The following is a 21745-nucleotide window of genomic DNA, read 5'->3' on the forward strand; positions in this document are numbered from 1 at the left end:
CAAACAAAACACACCCATCATAACCTCAACGAAAATATTATTTCAAAGCGATGTGCTATTGTCTATAGGAAAAAGTATATTATGTTTCCGATATATGCAACATTACACTCATAGTTTGGGCAAAAAAATTTGTGGGACGTTAGGAAGATTAAATATTTTGCATCATATAGAGCAATCTGGTTTGCCTAGTTCAGTTTGGCTTGTCAGTTAATAAATTTTTGGGTTTATGATACTTTCCATGGGCTTTACTACAAACAATCCAAGCTCACTTACAAAATTTTCCCCATAGAACCCAGAAATTTGTAGGAAAAAACCATCTTAGCCTCCAAACCACAATTCTCATTCTCTTTTCCTTGGGCTTTCCATGTGGTGAAAAGTACTTAAAAGATGATATGGGGAAACTTTTATGCACCCAACATTCTTGCTACCTAATATTCTACGACTTCAACTATTCAACAATGACTTGCTATTTCAAAATTAGCTGAGCTTTTGTTTTTTAAGGTGCTGGGTTTTTTTTTTTGGGTGTATTTGTGTTCATTTTGCAGCTTAACATGTTGACTGTTTGTGAATATTTGGTTATTTCAGGTTCCAAATTCAAAGAAATAAGTAAGCAAGAAATCCCAAAATGATTGATTCGATGGTATTTCAAACCTAAAAAGGAAACTTCAAAGTGGATACGGTAGCTTTCCAATCGGTCAACCAGGAATAAAATCATGGAAATTACTATTTCACACTTTGATGTACATTATATTACACAATGTCTACAATTTCACAAAAAATGTCCACATTTTTAAAATAATATCCACACTTCACTCATAATATAAAAGAGTGTAGACACTATTAAATGTGAAACAATCGCATGAACGAGAATTCTACCTACTAAATGGTGGGGGCAAATTTAGGCCTTAATTTAGTCCGCCATGTATACGGTTTACCAAAAAATTATTTTAATATAAAACAAGAATGATAATCATTTTAAGATTTTTGTTTTTAAAATTTGCATATGGATTAGAAAAGAAACATCGAAATCACTAAGTGAGATTTTTAAATTTGTCTTCATATGTAGTGTATCAAACTTCCAATAATTAATTTGGTCCATCACCTAATCGTGCGCTACAATATATATAGGGATTTGGAGAGAGTGCAGTGCAACCAAAAGTCAAACATGGAAATTCATCATCATCATTTGCTCTTCTACCTTGTGGCCTTGGCCTATTTTTTTGCTTGCATTGAAGGTCTCAACCGGAGTGATTTTCCGGCTGGTTTTGTGTTTGGAGCAGGGTCAAGTGCTTACCAGGTATGTATGCAGCAATAGTATTGTGCTATCTCTATCGTTTATACATATGTCCTACATTGTGTGTGTATGTGTCTATATATATATATATATATATATATATAGAGGATGAAAGGGCAGCATAGCAGGATGGCATTGGTATAGTGTTACTCTTGCAAAAAAGTATGTTTCACGGTTTGATTTTTTTTTTTTTTTCCCCCTTTATAGGATGAAGGGGCAGCATACCAAGATGGCAAAGGGTCTAGCATATGGGATACTTTCACTGCGATACATCCAGGTCTCTCTCTCTGCATCAATGTTTTCTTTGGTACATTAATTTTTTGCAAGTTTTCATTGCCCGCATGATTTTAGCAGGCAAAAGTTGAAATGTATATTCTAGCATAGGTAATACTGTGCTACTTGTTGAGATGTTGAAACAAAATTCAGTCAAAATTTAAAGGAACAGGAATATCAAATGCAAGTTAACATTTCTATTCTATCTCTCCCTGTAAGTGGGAGAATAGAGAAAAAGAAAATGTGATATCTTGTGTAACGGTTACATACAACATTTTTCTCACATGAGACTGAATCTCACACTTGAGGAGTCTACCCCCCTATAAAATAGATGATATTATATGTCAATCCTTACATAAAATAATAAACATAGAGGAAGAGAGTGCCCAAGCAAGTTAACAATGGTGTGAGGAGAGTTGACTGTGGGAGAGTGCATGAGCGGTTTCAAAGTATGTTTGGTTTGATGAGTTTTGAGTTATATAACTCAGATTTTATCACCCAAAACTCAAAAAACATGGGTCCCATTGAAATGTAAGTTGTTTGGTTTAGTTTTTTGAGTTATGTTTCCATAACTCAAAACTCAAATTTTTGAGTTAGAGTCATGGAAACTGAGTTCAGTATATAGAATGTTTCCAAAATTTGAGTTATGAGTGTGTGGGCTCCACCAATTTGTCAAAATTTTGAGTCAAGGAGGGAGAAATGTAGCTGAGATTTGGAACCAAACAAAAAGTAAAGAGAAATTTGAGTTATATTAGAGATAGAGATATGAAATATGGGATATGAGATATGGGATATAACTCGTATGGGAAAAGAGAAAGGAAGAGAGGGACTTGGGAAAGAGACAGAAATGAGATGTAATTTTATATCCGGTGTATATTTAGAAGAGTGGTGATGTAGACACAGAATTTTTCACCGGATTTTTTATTTCACTCTCATATAGAACCTACTTGGGCCCATCATACAACAACAACAACAAAAAAAAGGGGAAAAGGAGGAGTAAGTGTGAAATATTTGGTAATATATTCCATGCCAATAGACCTACAGCCACTTTTAAGAGAATAAATAAATAAGAGTTTGTTTGAGATCCGCTTATTTTGTTGAAACTAAAAATTTTTTGTTAAAAATACTGTAAATAGAAGTAAAAGTTAGCTAAAATAGTATAGTGCGACCTATAAATAGTACTAAAAAGTACAGTAAAACCCATGAATAATAGCAAAAACAAACTGAATAGTAAAATAAGTTGCCAAAAATAATCTTTATCAAACAGACACTAAATAAAAGAAACTTACTTCAACCTGTTTCTAATTATATATAAGCAGTAAAATTAGAAATCCTTATACAACTAAATTTGGAACTTTATCCACAAAAAAGTTTGGAACAATATAGTAATACAATTGACTCTTAGATCCTGAATCCATATCTTTAGCTTGAAGTTTGGTCTGTCATTGGGTGGGGTTTGTGGAATGCTCGAAACAAACACCATTTTGAACACATTCAGCTACACCCAAAGGTTATTTTTGATGGAGCTACAGGTTTTACGCGAGCATCAGTTGCTCTCTGCAGCTCAACAAAAACCTCCTTGATGATTTGGTTGTTTGGTTTAGGGACCCATGGTTATAGTGTTTCTAATCTCTTGCTTAGAAGGGTTTTTGTCCCCTGTTTTCTTTGTTTCTTTTTTCTTGTCTGGCCGAGTTCCAGACACCTTTGTATACTTATTTTTACCTTTTAATGAAATTTCAATCTTTAATCTCCAAAAAAAAAAAAAAAAAAAAAAAAGCATTTACATTGTCTTTATTCTAAATTAGGCCTATTATGAGTTGATGACTAATGAGTAAGAAACAACCAAATCCACCTAAAGAGTATATGTGCACGTGAACCCATATACCCATAAGTCAATGATTTTTTTTGGTAAGAGGGACTTAATATTAAAAACTAGAAAAGTGAAACAGAGTTAGCAGGACAGCGCCTGTTCAAATACATGCCAGAGTAATCAAAATCTAAATAGCTAGCAATGTCCATAGGCAGACTATCAAATAAACAAAAGTCTTTAGTTTGTTGAGTTCCCCTTCTCGCAAGTAGGTCAGTACATCTATTAGCTTCTCTGTAGCATTGGCTAAATTGGACCCGAAAAATTTGGGAAACTAGTTGCCTGCAATCATCCAAAATAGAAAGAATATTATTATTAGCTTGATTTAGGTTAGAAAGCACAACAATAACAGCTTTTGCATCCAGCTCAACTTCAATAGCTTGAAAATTTCTATTGATGCACAGCATGAGCCCATCACGCAATGCCCATAACTCAGCCAAGAAGCTGGTGGTTCGCCCAATTCTGTACTTCAATGTTGAATCCTTAGAATAATGCCAAACCCCCCTAAAAGGTTGAACATTTAAATATAAGTCAAAGAGATTATGTGAATTACTTGTTTACAAGATACGCTAGCTTTAAATAACCTTTATACACTACCATTCAAAACCTTCAATCTATAAGTTTGGACCCAAATATCGATTATTCATTTCTTTTACTTTTGCTTAATGTGGGACTTCTACTCACTTGGGTATATCCCAACATTAGGATGCTAAGATTCTTCACCAAACTCCTTCATAAGTGTATAGCATTGCTTTCCATGAGAGAGATTTTCCTACTCTGAATGTGTCAACAAACAGTTTGAAATGTTTATTAGATTTTTTTATATATAATAAATTTGTATCAAATTACAATTATTTGAAGCACTTCTTTCAAACTATTTTAAAATTAAAAGACTCAATTAGATATACAAAATACAATATTTTAAATTATAAAAGGAAATATAGAGAAACAGATACTCAATTTAAGTGAGTAAACATTCCATACATGATTTCATAGGTACATGTAAGATATATCGGAAGGATGGCCATGTGTGGTCTACCAGCCAATAATTAAAACTATAAATTAAAAATAAAAAAAATAATAAAAATAAAAGTTATTTCTTATCAATTTCTAAATTCCAGGAGTTTATATATTTGTTTGAATCACAATAGTTCACTGATATTAAGTATACATAGTCCAACAGTTAATACATTTCATTTTTAAATATTTTTTAACTCCTTTAGTGGGGGAGAAATTATTAAGTCCTCCAGGAAGACTGCTAACGTGGTTCTCCCTGACCTCCCAACCAATAGAATGTTGTTATTTATGCAAATATGACATCATTTGATAATTTTTATTTTTTATTCATTGTGCTGATTAGGAAGTTTACACATACATTTGCATAGATGACATCATCTCATTAGTTAGGGAGGACCACATCAACAGTCCTCTCAGTGTAAATAATAATTTCTCGCCGGGAGGGGGGACTTTTTAATATTATAACCAAGGTTTGATGTAATAAATGTCAATTTTTCTGCATATCTATCTTATGATGATTTTTGAGATATTTTATGGTCATGGCAGAAAAAATTTTGGACCATAGTTCAGGGAATGTAGCTCAAGATTTTTATCATCGTTTCAAGGTATGATTTACTTCACTTTATCTTGAGCATCTTACACAATGCAAAAGAGGAATATCTTTACTATTTTTTTTTTGGAGGGGGGGGGTTGTGGTTGGGGAAAGGGGAGGGTTAATTTGATAAGAAAACGTAGCTTTGTTTCAGGAGGATATAGCTCTGATGAAAGAAATTGGCTTAGACTCCTTTAGATTCTCCATCTCTTGGTCCAGAGTACTTCCTAGTAAGTTCATCCTTCATACTTCCCATACCATTGTACCTAAACAAACAAAATGAATGAAAGAAGGAAAATACACCAAAAAAAAAAAAAGGGATTAAAAATTCTTGCTATTTGTATTGTCACTGCCAATGATATTTATGATATAAATGAAGTTTATTTGGTCCATAGAGGGAAAACTTAGCGGGGGAGTGAACCAACAAGGTGTCAAATTCTACAATGAACTCATTAATGAGCTCCTATATAATGGTAAACTTTCATTACCCTTTTCATCCCAAACATAGTATTCTTCGGCAAGTTCCCTTCATAATTTCCACAATAATGAGCAGGTATACAACCCTTGGTTACTTTATTCCATTGGGATACTCCACAAGCACTTGAAGATGAATACAATGGATTCTTGAGCACCAACATTGTGTAAGTTACATACTATCAACAACATTAATCAAAGGTACAATTGATCCTTATCCAATTAAAAAAATGATCCTTATCCTCCAATAAATTAGGAATGACTTTTACCACTATGCGGACTTCTGCTTCAAAGAATTTGGTGATAGAGTGAAGAATTGGACAACTTTTAATGAGCCAAATACGTTTAGCAGTGAAGGTTATGCGACCGGTAACACTGCACCTGGTCGATGCTCTAGCTATGTAGGAAATTGCACCTTTGGGAACTCAGGAACAGAGCCTTATGTGGTAGCTCATCACATCATTCTTTCTCATGCAACTGCTGTAAAATTGTATAGGGAGAACTATCAGGTTTGTGTTTAAATAATGATAGTTTAGCTATGCATAGATATACAGTATACACACATTACACATATGCACGCGAAGAGTCTATGGGGTTATAAAAATGTTTTACATATTTATTGTTATCTAGGATGCATATGATAGAGGGGATTTTAATTTTATAGGCTTCTCAAATGGGGGAGATTGGTATTACAGTATCAACCTATTGGATGGTGCCCAAGTACCAAACAATTTCTAGCAGCAACGCTGCCTCTAGAGCTCTTGATTTTGCATTTGGATGGTAAGTACAGTGACTACAATTTTCTGCTAGTGCTCTTTCCATTGAAGAAACACTTTTTGCCATGAAAATAATTACCAACAGTAATTACCTAGTGCTCTTGAATATGTCCACATAGCTGCTGCAATTTAATTATGATGGCTAGAAGTTACAACGATTATTAATGCATAAACCTAAAACCGTAAAACATAGAAAGTGTTCTCAATTGATAAAATTAACCCCCTACCCTCCCCCACCCCCCAAAAAAAAAAAAAAAAAGTAATTATGCAGGCACCAATTTCTTGACGGTCGACCAACTCTAATGCACTTTTGTGTCTTTAATGTCCTATGATCTTCTTTATTATCACTATTATTTTAATTTTCATCAAACTCAACATCATTTATATTACTATTATTAATTTTTTATAGGTTTGTTAATCCAATTACATATGGTGACTACCCTGAGTCCATGCGAGCTTTGGTGGGGAATCGACTACCCAACTTCACTAAAGCACAATCCAAAATGGTAAAAGAGTCTCTAGATTTCCTTGGAGTAAATTACTACACTGCAAGATATGCAGATGATTCCACATCCTCTAGTAGCGTCAATCTAAGTTACTCAACAGATAGCCATGTAGATTTGACTAGTATGTTCAAAAACTACAATCTTCTAAGCGTGAAAATTTAGCTAAATTGTATATTTGGTCCCTAAATTTCAACGTTTGTTTACGAATTCTCTTTGTTGTCTTTACCATCATTTAATAGATGGAAAATCTTGACGTAGTAAATGGAATTCATGAAACTAATGTCACTTTGATGGCATAGAGCCTATAAGGTGGCTTGAATTTATTTCATCACGTTATTCTTTTCCATTGATTAAATGAAAATACTGTCCTTTTGAACTAATTTTGAAAGTATAGAAATTGTAGTGATTTGTTTTGAAGTGTAAATACAATTTTGTAACAAAAGTGAAATGTTGAAGACCAAATATGTAATTTAACCTAAAATTATAAGATTTTAACTTACTTATATATTCACATAATTTGTTGTCACACGCAGCGGACAAAGATGGAATTCCAATTGGTGAACCGGTAATCTCTCTCTCTCAGCACACCTTCACATTGGCATGTTCTAATATAAAGAATGTAATTATACTCATTTTATTGATCAAATAATGTCATAAATAATTACTTTTGTAGACTCCTTCTGGCTGGCTTTACATCTATCCAAAAGGAATTCAAGAACTTCTGCTATATGTAAAGAAAAATTTCAACAATCCACCTATAATAATTACAGAAAACGGTAAGACAATCTTATATTCTCTTTACAAGTAGTATACTTACAATTTTAATCATGTATAGGATGTAATCTTATGCATTTGTTCTTTTCAGGATTTAGTGATGTAAATAATAACTCGTTGCCAATTCAAGATGCTCTCAATGATAGCTTGAGGTTAAAATACCACCAACTCCATCTATCAAGTCTCATAAAAGTTATCAAGTGAGTATTGATTCATGCATACATATAATATTGAACAAATACATGAATATTCTTCATGTAATAACACTTGCTGTGAAGGTAAATGTATCATGTAAAGAGACGATATATAGTGTTTTGGATGCATGTCGATATCATATTACACTCACAACATGTGGGTCCCACTCACATGTTATGAATATGATACTGCATATATCCAAAACGATTTTTTTTTTTCGCCCATTGGTAAGACCTTGACAATATTTAACAATAATAATACCACAAGGAAGATTGAAAATGTAAATTGGCATCAAGGGATAAATTATGTTTTCACATCAGAAATGTACAATTTTTATGCATATTTCCTTAGAGATGTGGATAAACTTATAGCTAGCTATTAGCAACCTGCTCTTCAAAACATTTTTTATTGTCCAACATGTGACTCCCCAATATTATTCTTTTTTTTTTTTTTTTTTTTTGGTAAAATGCTATAGTGCTCAACAAGTTTGGAGAGAGCAATGTTCTTCTTCTTCTTCTCTCTCTCTCTCAATAAAAAATGAAAACATAATTTATGATGAATATTTTAACTGGTTGTATTAGGCTAGTTTACAAAAAAGGGATGTGAATGTTCTAGTATCTTTTAGTTCCAATGTCAAAGATATTAACAAGTAAGGCTTCTCTGCAGGGCTGGAATCAACGTTAAAGGATACTATGTCTGGTCATTTCTTGATGACTTTGAATGGGAATTTGGCTATACATATCGGCTTGGCATCAATTATGTAGATTACAAAAATGGGTTAACTAGATATATGAAAAACACTGCTTTATGGTTCAGAGATTTTCTTCAAAAGGAAAACGTCACTACAGGGCCTCCATTGTTGTACTCTGATCAGTGATGAAATTTAAAGTGAGTGATTCACTATGTGTGTCGTAATTGTAATAAATATGAACTTGTAGCTTCCATTTTTCATACCAAGATAATAGTGATGGTCTTGTAGAAGTGATGATCAAATAGCTTTAATTTGGTACACTGATAAATACCAAACGTTTGATCAGATTTGTTTAGAATTACTAGTATTTTTTTAATGTGTGGAGTTTTGAATCCTATTACTTTTGTGTTTGACACAACAAAAAACAAAAGTTAATGAAAAATGTTTTCTACAATCAACAACAAAAGAAGTGTTTTCCACTTTTAGAAAGTAGAAAGTGTTTTTCATCATTCCCTTATGCTCTCACTCCCTTCATTCCTTTATACCACTAACACCACCGCTATTGCTCCACCACCATCACCACCATTGTCATCACTATTGTCTTTATTGCCACCCCCGCACCACCACCATGCACCACCTTCATTATTGCCACTGTTGCCACCACCATCACTACCAGACTTACATGAAATATTTATAGTTTTTATTGCAAGGCAAATGACATAAAATGTTTTCAAACTCACGTAAATGTCCATATGCAATTTCAGTGTTTTTTTTATTTGTAGTATGTAAATATCTTTTTTTAGATTGATTACCTATTAACTTTTGGAGGCTAGCCATAGAGATGGAGTACGTGTTCCTATGATCAATAACACTAGCCCCTAAAAAAAATGGTTTGTTTTTTCTGGACCTCTGAGAGAATTAACTTGATCCAAAATCCAAACTCTGGGCCTACTAAAATCAGTCAACAAAGTAACATTCTTAAACAAAGACATGTCAAAGTATATATAATCAAAGCCCAAACTAATACCATTCTACCAACTGAGCCGAAGGTCAAGAACTTCCTCAGCAATTTTGAGTCCATGATCCACAAAGAATCTACAAGCCTGGCCCATGTATCATTTTGTTGCTCCTGTTGTATATTCTTCATTTTTTTTTTCTTAAAAAAAAATATTTTCTGCTGTTTTTAACTCCAAAAAAAAAAAATATATATATATATATATACTAAGTTATTTTTTTATTTGTGATATAATAGTATATGAAATTATTTATTTATCATTCAATTGAAGAGTTCTAAGAGATGTGTGCATAATTGGAAAAACAGCATGTTGTTTCTAGAAAATTATTAGTAACATACTAACATCAATCGGAGTCATTGGACAAACGAGTTTCTTATAACAGTCCCAAATTTTTTTTTTATAAACAACAATCCCAACCTCCATTGATTCTCTTGCTTTCTCAGATACAATACAAAGGATACTAACTTTTGAAGGTGAGGGTTGTCACTTAGATAATACATCAATGTCAACGAAATGTTTTGTAGTTACATGCTGGATTTGCATGGAACAAGAAATGCTTTATGTATCTACAATAGAAGCCAAAATGCACCCTGTCATTTCACCAACCAATCCTGAAGTATCTATAGTAGAAAAGCCCAAATGGACAATAATCTATAAGAGAAGCACCAATATAATAGCCTCAAGCCTAGCCCATGTTTCAATTATCTCAATTTCATCGTTTGATGCCAATTTTCAAGCACTCAAGTTAAAGAAATATGAAAACAATTTGTTAAAATAGCGGAATTTTTTATACAAATTTGTTGCGAGCACGGTTTATTATTGTGGATTTATGCATTTTAAAGATATTGTGAGCGTAAAGATGTTGTAGCCCAAGCGAGACATATATATTGAATGTCCATGTTAGTATGGGGCTAGCCTAAAGCTAGCTCCTACATATACCGAATGTTAGCGTGGGTGAGTGTTACAAACACTATTGCTCTATGATGTTTGTCTCACATTAATTAAGAGTGAGTTATCTTTAGAGTTTATAAGTCATTGTTCTCCTTAAGTGATATTTTAAGATAGTGGACTTAGTGTTGGATTTGGACTTGTCCATATCATATATGCGCAAATGACCCAATCTGTCATGTCATGTGTTAGCCTAGTGTTGCACAGTGACCATAGGCTTTTGGCCTTAGCTCCTCCCTCTTATTCACATAATTCTATAATTTGTGAACTGTCTAAACTTTTTCTGATTTGTTAAAACTTTCCATTATGAAGATAAACCATCACGTTGAACCACTTAAATATTGCTTCAATTTCTTTCTATAATCTATGTCATTCTATTTTGTTCCTTTTATTTTAACAATACAAAATAGGAATAAAAAATGTAATAAACAATCACATATATAGAAAACACAAAGATATAAGAAGATTATAAAGGTACACTAAGGGACTCTTATAGTCTTATATGACCCAAACCCCAAACATACACAAAGAACTTTTTCTTACTATAACCAGCACTCTACAAGAATTATTAATTCTCCAAACCTAAAAGTACACATGAACAAAGTTGTGTGTTACTTTAAATACTAAAATGCAACGCCGGATGCACATAACAAAACTAACTAGGGCCGGCCAACTATCCAAATCAAAGAGAAATAAAGACTCATTAGCCAAATTTGAAACAAAATTGTGTGACTAGTTCAAGAGTGCGACTAATTCAAGTCACATATACATCCAACATATTTAGTAACTTGTATTTTGTGTCTTTGACCATTGCCTTCACCGTCATTATAAAGGATTTACCATCTTATTTTCTTGACCCGTGATTGTTTGGTAATCTGAAAACCTAAAGAATCAAAAAATTTGATACATAGCTTTTAATAAAGCCAAAAAGAAAATGGTGAAGTAGTTTTTTGGTGGTATCTAGGATCTAGCACCACACAAATATTGGGTACGCCAAAAACAGTGCACCAATTATGTATCTTTGCAAAGATGGAGTTATTCCGAAATAGTAAAAGTTCTCACAAGCCAAACAAGAAGGGATGGTGATTGAAGAGAAGTAGATATAACAAGGGAACATAACATAAATGCACATGGGAGGGGGACAAGACTCACATGAAAGAAACATGGGCCTTTCTTTGCATTGCTTCCTGAATTCAAAGCAATCTCTGTTTTCGGTTTCTTATATTATAACTATCAATGCAAATTTATCTTCATCTTAATATCTTATCCACTTCCAAATTAATTATCAAACAGTTTCTAACTACAAGACAAGTAGTGAAGAAAAAATGCTATAATTGCTTCATATAATTTGGACCCCTCTCCCACACTTTTTTTTTTCCATGAAGCTCTTAATGAGTCGCCAAAATTGTCCTTGAATGGAAGGAAAAACTTGTTAGGTACAAAGGGGATCGAGTGGTCATTGCACAAGAAGTGGTGCCCTATATATGCATGAAAAAAGTGACAAACCAGTGACCCACTGCATGTTTTTCCTGCTAACTTATGACCACCACAATCATGTCCAAGCCCATGATTGTTCTATAATCAACAAGCTCTTAAATTATGCATGAACTTGTGGATTATTTCTTGCCCAACAAAGAGGGTTCAAATGGGGTTTGGAATCTTTGGATAAGTTTACCTATTTTCTTACACCATCTTAAATTCCTAGGGATCTTGACCAAAATATTTCTGATTTTTCACATGGTTTGAAGGTCCACTTATTGCAATATATATGTTTAAAAATTATGTAGAGTAAAATGATAAAAATTCGACCGTTGTGATGTACATTATTTTTTTCAGTATCATGTGATGTTGGGAATGGGATCTTTGATCATGTTTCACTCTTTAATATTCCACCATCAGCTACAATAGTTTTGTGTGTACAATTTTCTTCCTTCATTTGAACTCTAGGTAATTAATGATACTAGATTTAGAGTAAATTCAAAATCAAAATTATGATAGCTTAATCTAGAAGATTTTGGACCATTTGTGAACACTGAAATAACATCATATATATCTAGAATGGCAGCAACAATAACTGGTTATAATGACAATTGATTATCTTCACGATATCCTATCGTTGTCATGCTTGGGACAAAGTTCCACGAACTTTGGTTGTTAATGTTATTATTGACCTTCACCAAAAATAAAAATAAAATATAAAAAAATAAGAGAAGAAAAAAAGTGTCTTGAATCTGTTAATCCTACATCCCTCTTTTTTCTTTATATTAAGAAAAGAAGGCACATTTGTTGAACTCTCACTATTATGATTTAACAACTCAACTACTATATAAATGGTATCTTTAATGTTATGCATAAATCCATACGCTAACAATTGTCTATAAAAACAAGCCCCTCTTAATTTTCTAGTGAAAATAGAAAAAGAAAATAAACCCTAATTTAAAATCAACAAAATCTATATCATATTTTTTTAGTGGTGTACGTGATTTGTTAGGAAAAAATCATATCAAGTTTAGGTACTAAAATGTCAACAAATGCATGGAAAGGTAATTAAACCTGAACCTCAAGACAGGATAGTGATAATATGCCATAGTGCTATGCAAAACTTTGACATCAATGATCAGACCTAAGTGCATTTGTTTTAGAAGGGCTTTTCATCCTTGGAGTCTTGGAGAGAGAGAGGTAATTTCATTATGGGAAAAACTTGGTACAAATCATTAAGCATAGTGAATTAGGTTTTTCAATCATTAATTAAACAATATAATACAATATCTTTTCAATTAAAAAAACGAAAAAAAAAATAACAAACAAGCAAACAATCTCAAAGCAGCTATGTGTTTGAATATAATTGAAGAATAAAATGTACAAAGTTATCTAAGAAACTGTACATTTTGACCATTTATTATTTCTATCAAACCAACCAATTATAGCATCCTTGAATTTTATTAGTTAGTTAGGATGGAAACAAAGATGGCAAAGATGTCCAGCTATCAAGAGCAGTACAACAACCCTCACCTAAGATATGGATGATTACAAAGTTTGATAAGCTAAGCGCACCAGAAATGCTATCATAACCATTAACCACCCAATAATCTCTACTTAATTGAAGTTGTTAAGGAATTATAATTACAACTTGGATTGCCCCTTCCCCAATTCTTTGATTCAATTGGATGACGTAGGAAAGTGGGAATATTTTGTGGCCACGGCCAACTCATGAAATTCATCCTAGCTTTTATGATTTATATGTCGGCTTTGAAATGTTCAACTAATCCCAGTCATATAGTATTGATAAAAATATTTTAAACCATAACTAACAACCCCAACCCTTCAAAATCCAATATATATATATATATATATGTATGTATATATAATAAAAATAAAGAAATATTCATCAATTTTATCATACTTCTTGTCAAGTGTCTTATAACTGAATTGACATCTCCTCATGTACAAAATATTTGAAGTCTATGAGGGGAAAAGAGTTTTAGTTGCGAGATTAGCAGCATATTATAATTATCTCAACAACAACAAAAAAAACTTTATCATATTTCTTCTTCTAAAAAAAAAAAACTTTATCATACTTTTTTTTTTGTTTTGATATATATTATCAAACCTAAATAATTATAACAAATTAAACATTAATTCAATGCAAAAAAAAAAAAAAAAAAAACACTAATGAAACTAAGGCATGAGATGTTATGTATCATCTTAATAAATAATTTTATGTCTTTTAAAGCAATTATTAAAAACAAAAAAATATAGGTGGAGAAGCCTGGATAGATCATGCCACTTTTAAGCAGGGCCATTAAGATTGTACTAGCCATCAAAAATGTGACATGCAAGCACGTCAAGTTCTTGCCTATTGGTGGAGTGTACATAGCATGATTAAGGGTAATGCATTCTAATAATGCCATGATTATTGCGTGTTGATCATGTATATCATGAATGTATCTCTATCTTACATTTTATATTGTTTATGAGCACGTAAGAACCCACAGTAAATTTCATAATTAAACGTGTAATAAGTTGTATTATTATTGAGAAATGCATATAAAAATAAAAAGGTAAAAACTGAGTGTACAAATTAGAATTCTTCTTCTTCTTCTTTTTTGGCTGAATAGATTAGATTTTTTTTTTTCTTAATTAAAAAAAAAAAAAAGTTTCTGATGTGGGCTTATCAACTTCATGTCACCCAATGACAATGATAATATCGTATGTATCACACGAATCTTGTTGTCGTTATCACTCGAATTACTTCTCTCTTAGTGCTGAAACAAGAATTTCTATCATCAAACCATATCTAATATAGTGCCAAATAAATTAGAATTGTTCTTCACAAAAGCATAAAGTTGTATTATATATTAAAAACTGGTGATAGGTCTACATCAAGAAGATAAATGAATGTCTATTATAAAAATAACTCGGCACTGACTTTTGGACTGTATTTTTAGTTTTTTTTTTTTAATTCTTGTATAAAAAATATAAAATGGCTAAAACTGGAGCTACATGAATTTGATGGGATGTGTAGAGATATTGACCAAAAACTACAGGGGGTATAGAGTCTATAGACTGTATAGTAATAGTAATATGTATTAAAAACAATGTGGCACCACCCTGTCAGACTGACATTCCAATACAAATGGTCGGGCTAATGATAAATGTGTGGGGAGAGAGTTCACTGTTCACCTATCAAAACTTGCTACAAGATTCTCCCACAATACTAAGCTCTGACCCAATCCATTGGGTGAATTTATTTACTTCAATTATTTATGTATGTATATCGATTAGTACTGCTCATCTTCTTTGATTTTTCCTTCTATGTGAGATTCATCACTCCTATCCTATGTTTGCTCATAATAACAACAAAATGTTGGACAATCCAATTGTATTCACGGGTGCTCTAAAACAATTCTTAATAAATTATTTTAAGAATATTTTGACATTAATTTATAGAAAATATTAAAAGTCAACTACAAATTAATTGTTTTTTTTTTTCTCTTCTCATAAAATTAAAGTTTTTAAAAACATTTATTATACCAATACTTTTAAAGCATTCGTTAACTTTTCTATTTCAACGATTCATCATTCATATGTTTGATTGTTTGCTCATAAATAAATTTAAAAAAAAAATTGGCAATTTAATTGTATAATTCAACAATATGACTTTCCCAACTATAGATTTTTTTTTTTCCCTAAAATGTTTCTAGTTTGAATTCAATTCCACCCAAGTTAGTTTATAATTCAATACAAGCTTCTTCTTCTTCTTTTTTTTTTTTTTAATTCCAAAATTCAGCCAAATCAGTACTATTTCAAAACAATATATATAAACATCACCGACGTATTACATTGGATGAGCCTTTGTTAATGATTATACTTCTTTGGTATTGATGTTCATACTTTTTTTTTTTACTTGAATATCAAGTAAGAGATAATGCTAGAAATTGTGCGGTGTTTAGTTGTTTGTAATTATTATATCAAAAAATATTGCTTTTGTTTGAATCTAATTCGTATCTATGCCAACTCAGCAAGACCTATTCATGAAGTGTGTTATATATGTGGATATTGCATCGCGTTAACTAGCTTAATAAACCAATAAACGAATCATATTATTATTATTAAGATTTTCTGACACAATTATTAAATTTATCATGTTTAAGTTGTTCCATATAGTTGGATAACTCTATCCCAACACAAAAAATTACATTGTATGGTCAATTGCTAAATTGAATAGTAACAATATGGTTTAAGAAGAGATCTATTGAATTGAAAAGAACATGATTGAATGAGAGATAGCGATATGCACTTAACTTGAAGGACCTTTTAAACCACATAAGACACTAAAATATATGATTTTGCTATTAAATTATAATCAAATTGTTAGTTTAAAGGATTTAGTAATGAATGTCGAAGTACATTAATTAAGGTTGAGTCTTTTTATTGCAATCAATCAATTTTTTTAGACATTCGCACAATATTTAGTCAAAGGATTATTTGTTTATTACATTTTTCTACTTCTCAATAAATTTGGGATTCGCTCGATTCCCCCTTAACTTGTGCAGTCGAGCACCGTCAACATATTCTTAATAATTTAATTAGTGTGTTTTGGTTAAGGATGCAACTTCTTGGATTAGACATAATTAACAAAAGAGAGTTAAGTAAATTATAAACCCATATGATTCATGCATTGTGACAAAAATAGACATGTCATATCCCATCCATTCTTCATCAAATTGTAGTTGGACCAAACCCTCCAACAAGAGAATTTGTAGTCAACACTCAGTTGGGCTTATGTACATTTGTGTGAATCTTGCAAACTTGGCTGTCCCTTTTATAATAAGCATTTATTAATAAAAGTGGGTTTTTTTTTTTTAATAGATTTTAATAAGAGTGGGTTTGTTTTAAGCTTTGAATAATAGTATAACATATTTTTATATTAATAAACTTGAAGAATGTAAAAATGTAGGGGCCCATTGCAGCTGGAGCCTGAGAGGACTTTGGAGTTTGGAATTTGGACAATGGACATGTACCAGACGCGGACAGAATACCGTCCCCAAAACGCTACTTACTTCTTCATCATCACTTATCATGCGCATGTATTTTATTTATTTATTCCCCCACCTTTAATTAGAAACACAAAAAATTAAAAATTAAAAGTCTTTAATGTCTTTGTCATGGATTAGTCACATATTTATTAAATGAGAATGAAGTGTTGATTAATTGTAAATATACACCTTAAGAAAAGATATTAGAAAATTTTGTATATTGTAGTTTGCACATGTAATTTTAAAGAGACTTTCTAAATGGGTACTAAAACTCATTTATTATAATCTCAAATAGGAAAATTTTCCCTATAAAAAAAATAGGGGATTTTTTTCTTTTTCTTTTTTTCTTTATTTAAAATTGATAGATTGAGAAAAAAAAAATCACAAAAAAAAAAATTATGGGATGATGCTTGACCTTGAAAGCTCAAATTGTTGATGGTGTCACAAAATAAATAAATCACTAACAATGGTTTTAAAAAAAATAAAAAATTGTTCGAAAAACTAAGAATCTTTAAATAAAATTTTAAAATTGATGGCTGAAAAGTAAAAGGAAATTTTGATCATCCAAGTTATTTCTATCCAACAACAAGGTCTCAAACGACTTTTCAGAAAAACACTCGCACTACTCTTATAAAAATAATAAATTTAGTAACATAAAAAAATATAATTTTTTTTAATAATAATGTTAATTATAAATACATATAAAAATGATATTAAACTAAAGGAAAGGTGTTAAAAATATTAATTTAGGAAATATTTGTAAAACTTTTTATGAAAAAATAAAACGAATTTACTTTCTTTCTTTTTTTCAACTTTTTATATCTACTATAAAAGTAGTATCAAAACTTTCTTAAAATTATCTACTAACAAATGTGTTAAGATACTATTAATTTTCACCTTAGTAATTTCAATTAATCTTAGTCCCCGTTTGGTAACAGTGTTTAAACAACGAAAATTGTTGTTTAAACACTACAACACGTATTTTAACACAATTTTTCACCTATACGTATTTTCACAAAACTTAAACAACATTATTAAAAATTTCTTACCAAACGGATCCTCAATTTATTAAGATGTATTAATAAAATTTTATGTGGGTCTTCCTTTTAGTCTTGATAGTGAATGATAAACAACCATTTTAAAATAAACTCAAATCATTTTTTTTTTTTTTCAATCAAAACTCATAATGAATTGCATAAAAAATTATGACCAAAAAAAAAAAAAAAAAAACCTTAACACAAAAGTAATGTAGTATATCTTGTCGATAAATGGCTATTCATGCATAGCCAATGGTTTACACTTCCAATTCCATGTCTACCTCGGACTATGAAGCTTGAAGGTCCCCACAAACAAAGTATAAAAGGCGCAAAAAGGATAGGGAAGTGTACCAATAGGCCCATCTGGCCAGGCCATGATAAGTCATATCTTCCAACGTGGAACAAGTACTCTTGGCTTAGTGTGCAGTGGAAGCCAGCTGGCAGTCTATTTAAGGGCTGTATTCTAAGGAATTATTGAAGGAAGAGCGCAGTGAGGATAGTGCATTTGAAACAATTATTGCAATGAATTTAAGGGACACCAGGCTGTAGGGCTATATAACCTATAAAACTAAGTACATTAAGTTCCCAAATTATTTTACAATGTTGTTGTTACAGTTCTGATGTGACAGACTTTAAATAATTAGTTATTATTTATGCATGAATTCATTTTTTTTTTTTAACTAATTACACTTTATCACATCATAATTGTAGCAACAAAGCATCGAAACAATTATTGAGATAACTTTTAGAGACACCAGGCTCTAAGGCTTTACAACTTATAAAATCAAGTAGTTCTAGGTGCACAAATTATTTCATAATATTTTTGTCACGACTTTGATATAATAAATAGTAAGTAATTATCCTTCATTTACACATTTCATGTACAGTTTTTTCTTCACTAATTGTACCATGTCCCATCATAATTATAATAAAAAAATTTGTGAGACTATATATATATATTTTTTAAGAGATGAGAAGAGTGAGGAGGGCAGAGCAATCTGCAATGGCGGCAGCAAGCATCACATGTGATAACCTTTTCTGCTAAATTTTTTGGTTAAATGTATATATTGGGGCAGCTGTACTCTGCTTGCTGTGTTGTACCACACAAAACACGACACTCCTCATTCTCGAGGTGTCTATGACACATTATATAGTCTTCCCACTACCTCTCTCTTCTTTCCTTTTTGCATTTCAAATTCCAATTTTGTTGGACCATATTAGCCTTCCATTATACTTTACTTTTTTTTTTTTTTTTTTGGGGTAAATAGAGAGAAAAGCAAAGTGATTTTGAACGTAATGCACAAAACATCACAAAAGATATTTATTGAAGTATTTTAATATTAAATTTGTTATTTTAATATATTAATAAATAATAAGTTAAAAATTTAATGAAAAAAATGAAGAGTTAGTGTGCTAGTTAAATTTGAAGTCCCACATTGATAAAAAGAGAGAGAATCCTTATTAGAATATAAATAAGGTGATTTCTTTAGTTAAAATGTAAAAATACTTGCGTCGGTCAATTTATAATAGTTTAAGGGATAAATTTTACATGTTCAAAACCAAAAATCACCTATATCAGCTCATATAAAATTGTGTAAATTTACATTCTAAGTCTCTAACTACATAACCAAATAAATATACACAGCTATGATTGTGTGAAATAAAAAATGTGGATTTTATGCTAAATATAGATATAAATTTGTAATGTAGGATAAAATTGGCCAAGCATGCACACTTACAAGGTGAAAAGAGGAGGTAGTGTCTCAGACTAATTGTGTTGAGATTGCTTCAAAAACAAAATATTGTAATTTTTATTATGTTTCTCTTGTATTTTTTTTTTTCTTGAGTCAACTAAAAATAAAAATGCATCTAATGGACCAAAATTGCAAATATTCTCCCAATATTTTACTATTCTTTTAGGGTTGCAACTTGCAACCAAACTTTTTTTTTTTTTTTTAAGTGTCAAACTTTTAGAAAACAATTTTTTTTTTCTTCTTATCGAATGAATATTTTTCTTATTAATCTTATTAAATTTCTTATATATACGTTTGAATAAGTAATACATGATTAAATAATTAAAATATAGTCGTTTTAAAGTTTATATTGTCGAAATATGTTGTTTATAATATATTATAGATAACAAGCTGTTGACCCCTTAATTTCTCAAGTTCTCTCTCTCTCTCTCCTTATTTTTATTAATTTATTTAAATTTCATGGGGGATTTATCTCTATATATTTGTGTGGTGTAATAATATTCTTAAGAAGGTCATAATATTGAAAGCCACATAAACATCCCACTTTTTATTATAAAATAATGCTCCACCAGCAGATGACAATAACAAAGCACCTACTCTTTAGTTTTCCATAGTGGGTCCTCTTGATGCTTTCAAGTGAAATAAGTTTGGAATCTGAAAATGATTTATATACACACATAAGCATACTTTGAAACTAAATTAGTTTAAAGGAAAAAAGAAATGTTCTAAAGTGAACATTCTCATAATATGAAAGTGATCCATATTCCACAGCATGAATCACTCCAATGATTGTCTATAAATTATAAAAGTATTGAGAAATTATTGCTTGTATTTTAAGGTTGAAACAATTTTTTTTTTTTAATTTTCAGGGGAAACTTTGTAGTATCAATTACTCCAAGGATTTTGTCAATTTGTAATTCTCAACATGCCTTTGAAAGAAAACAATAGTGGCCTACAATGAAAATGATTCAACCTTTGTTGGGTCAAGGCAACAAAAATGCCAAAGAAAAAAACAGAGAAACCTGAATTTGGTTTGTTTTGAATTCCATGTTTTTTGTGCTGTTATTTGAAGAGTCACAAATAAATCAACCCAATATACAAAAAAGGTCAATTCTCATCTGCTTTTACCTTCTTTGATACAAGAATCATACTTTATTTTTTTTAATTAGAATCGATGCAAGAATTATATACTAAATCAATAGAACTTGTATTAGACTAAAGCAGTAAAATCCAATTCACACATGTCAACTTTGGCCGCCAATGGACCCCATAAGCAAAGACTTTTTAATGTCTCTTGAGTCTTGATTACACACGGACAATAGTAATTAACCTCCTAAGAAGAAGTTTCCTCAAAATATATAAAGTTTACTCAATCCAACATGTGCTTTTACTCAATCCTTGACCTGATTATTTACATTTATTTTTAATCACATAGTTAATTTAAAATAAATTTCCTATACTCTGACTTGCAGAAAAAAGATGATTTAAGTGATTATTCATGTATGCTTTTAATCCCATAACTCATTTACAGTCTAATAGTATTTATTATTCCAATTGGTTAAAATTATTTTAAATAGTTATTTAAATCTTCATGTATTAAGTTAGAAGAAATTACTTAAGGTTGAAGAAAACCTTTATCTACTTGGTTAACCTAATCACATAATATATTTTAGAACAAAACTTTATTCACTAATAATTTTATAATGAGACTAAAGATATAACATGTTTTACAACTTGCAAAGATGGCACGTTGTGAGAAATTTGTTGCATGTAGCAGTTATATAATATACTTTTTCTTTACAATCAATGGGCATTCTATTCATCACCCCTTTAAGTCGGGAAAAGTTTATTTACTGCTTAATTTAAGTTTTTAACTTTCATTTAAATCATAAATGGAAAAGGCAAAGGGTTTTAACTGTCATTTAAACATAAACACAATCTAGTTCATGTGAAAAACAACAAAACAAAACAACTATTTAGGATTAAATAATA

The 21745-nt window shown here is 30.8% G+C and overlaps 1 protein-coding gene across 2 annotated transcripts; it reads left to right on the forward strand.

Annotated features, from left to right (window-relative positions):
• The first annotated feature begins 1128 nt into the window (after positions 1–1128).
• On the forward strand, positions 1129–8835 carry LOC126724092 (beta-glucosidase 17-like). Of its 2 annotated transcripts, XM_050428302.1 has the most exons (13): positions 1129–1297; positions 1502–1571; positions 4998–5056; positions 5198–5273; positions 5439–5516; positions 5597–5684; positions 5774–6026; positions 6182–6297; positions 6703–6920; positions 7333–7364; positions 7473–7575; positions 7665–7773; positions 8435–8835. In XM_050428302.1, exons 1-13 carry the CDS (start codon positions 1166–1168, stop codon positions 8643–8645), a joined length of 1545 nt encoding a protein of 514 aa, XP_050284259.1. In that variant the 5' UTR covers positions 1129–1165; the 3' UTR covers positions 8646–8835. The 2 variants fall into 2 exon arrangements, with proteins under 2 accessions (XP_050284259.1, XP_050284260.1); XM_050428303.1 differs by lacking the exon at positions 1129–1297 and having other exon boundaries at positions 5187–5273.
• Positions 8836–21745: the final 12910 nt, after the last annotated feature.

Source organism: Quercus robur, chromosome 4 (genome assembly GCF_932294415.1).
Source record: "Quercus robur chromosome 4, dhQueRobu3.1, whole genome shotgun sequence".
Lineage (NCBI taxonomy): Eukaryota > Viridiplantae > Streptophyta > Magnoliopsida > Fagales > Fagaceae > Quercus > Quercus robur.

Bases quoted from the DNA above. Each gene is read 5' to 3' on its own strand.
- LOC126724092 (XM_050428302.1), top strand. From the start codon at position 1,166: ATGGAAATTCATCATCATCATTTGCTCTTCTACCTTGTGGCCTTGGCC. The intron at 1,572-4,997 runs GTCTCTCTCTCT...TGGTCATGGCAG, and splicing joins TTTCACTGCGATACATCCAG to AAAAAATTTTGGACCATAGT. The intron at 6,921-7,332 runs GTATGTTCAAAA...TGTCACACGCAG, and splicing joins TAGCCATGTAGATTTGACTA to CGGACAAAGATGGAATTCCA.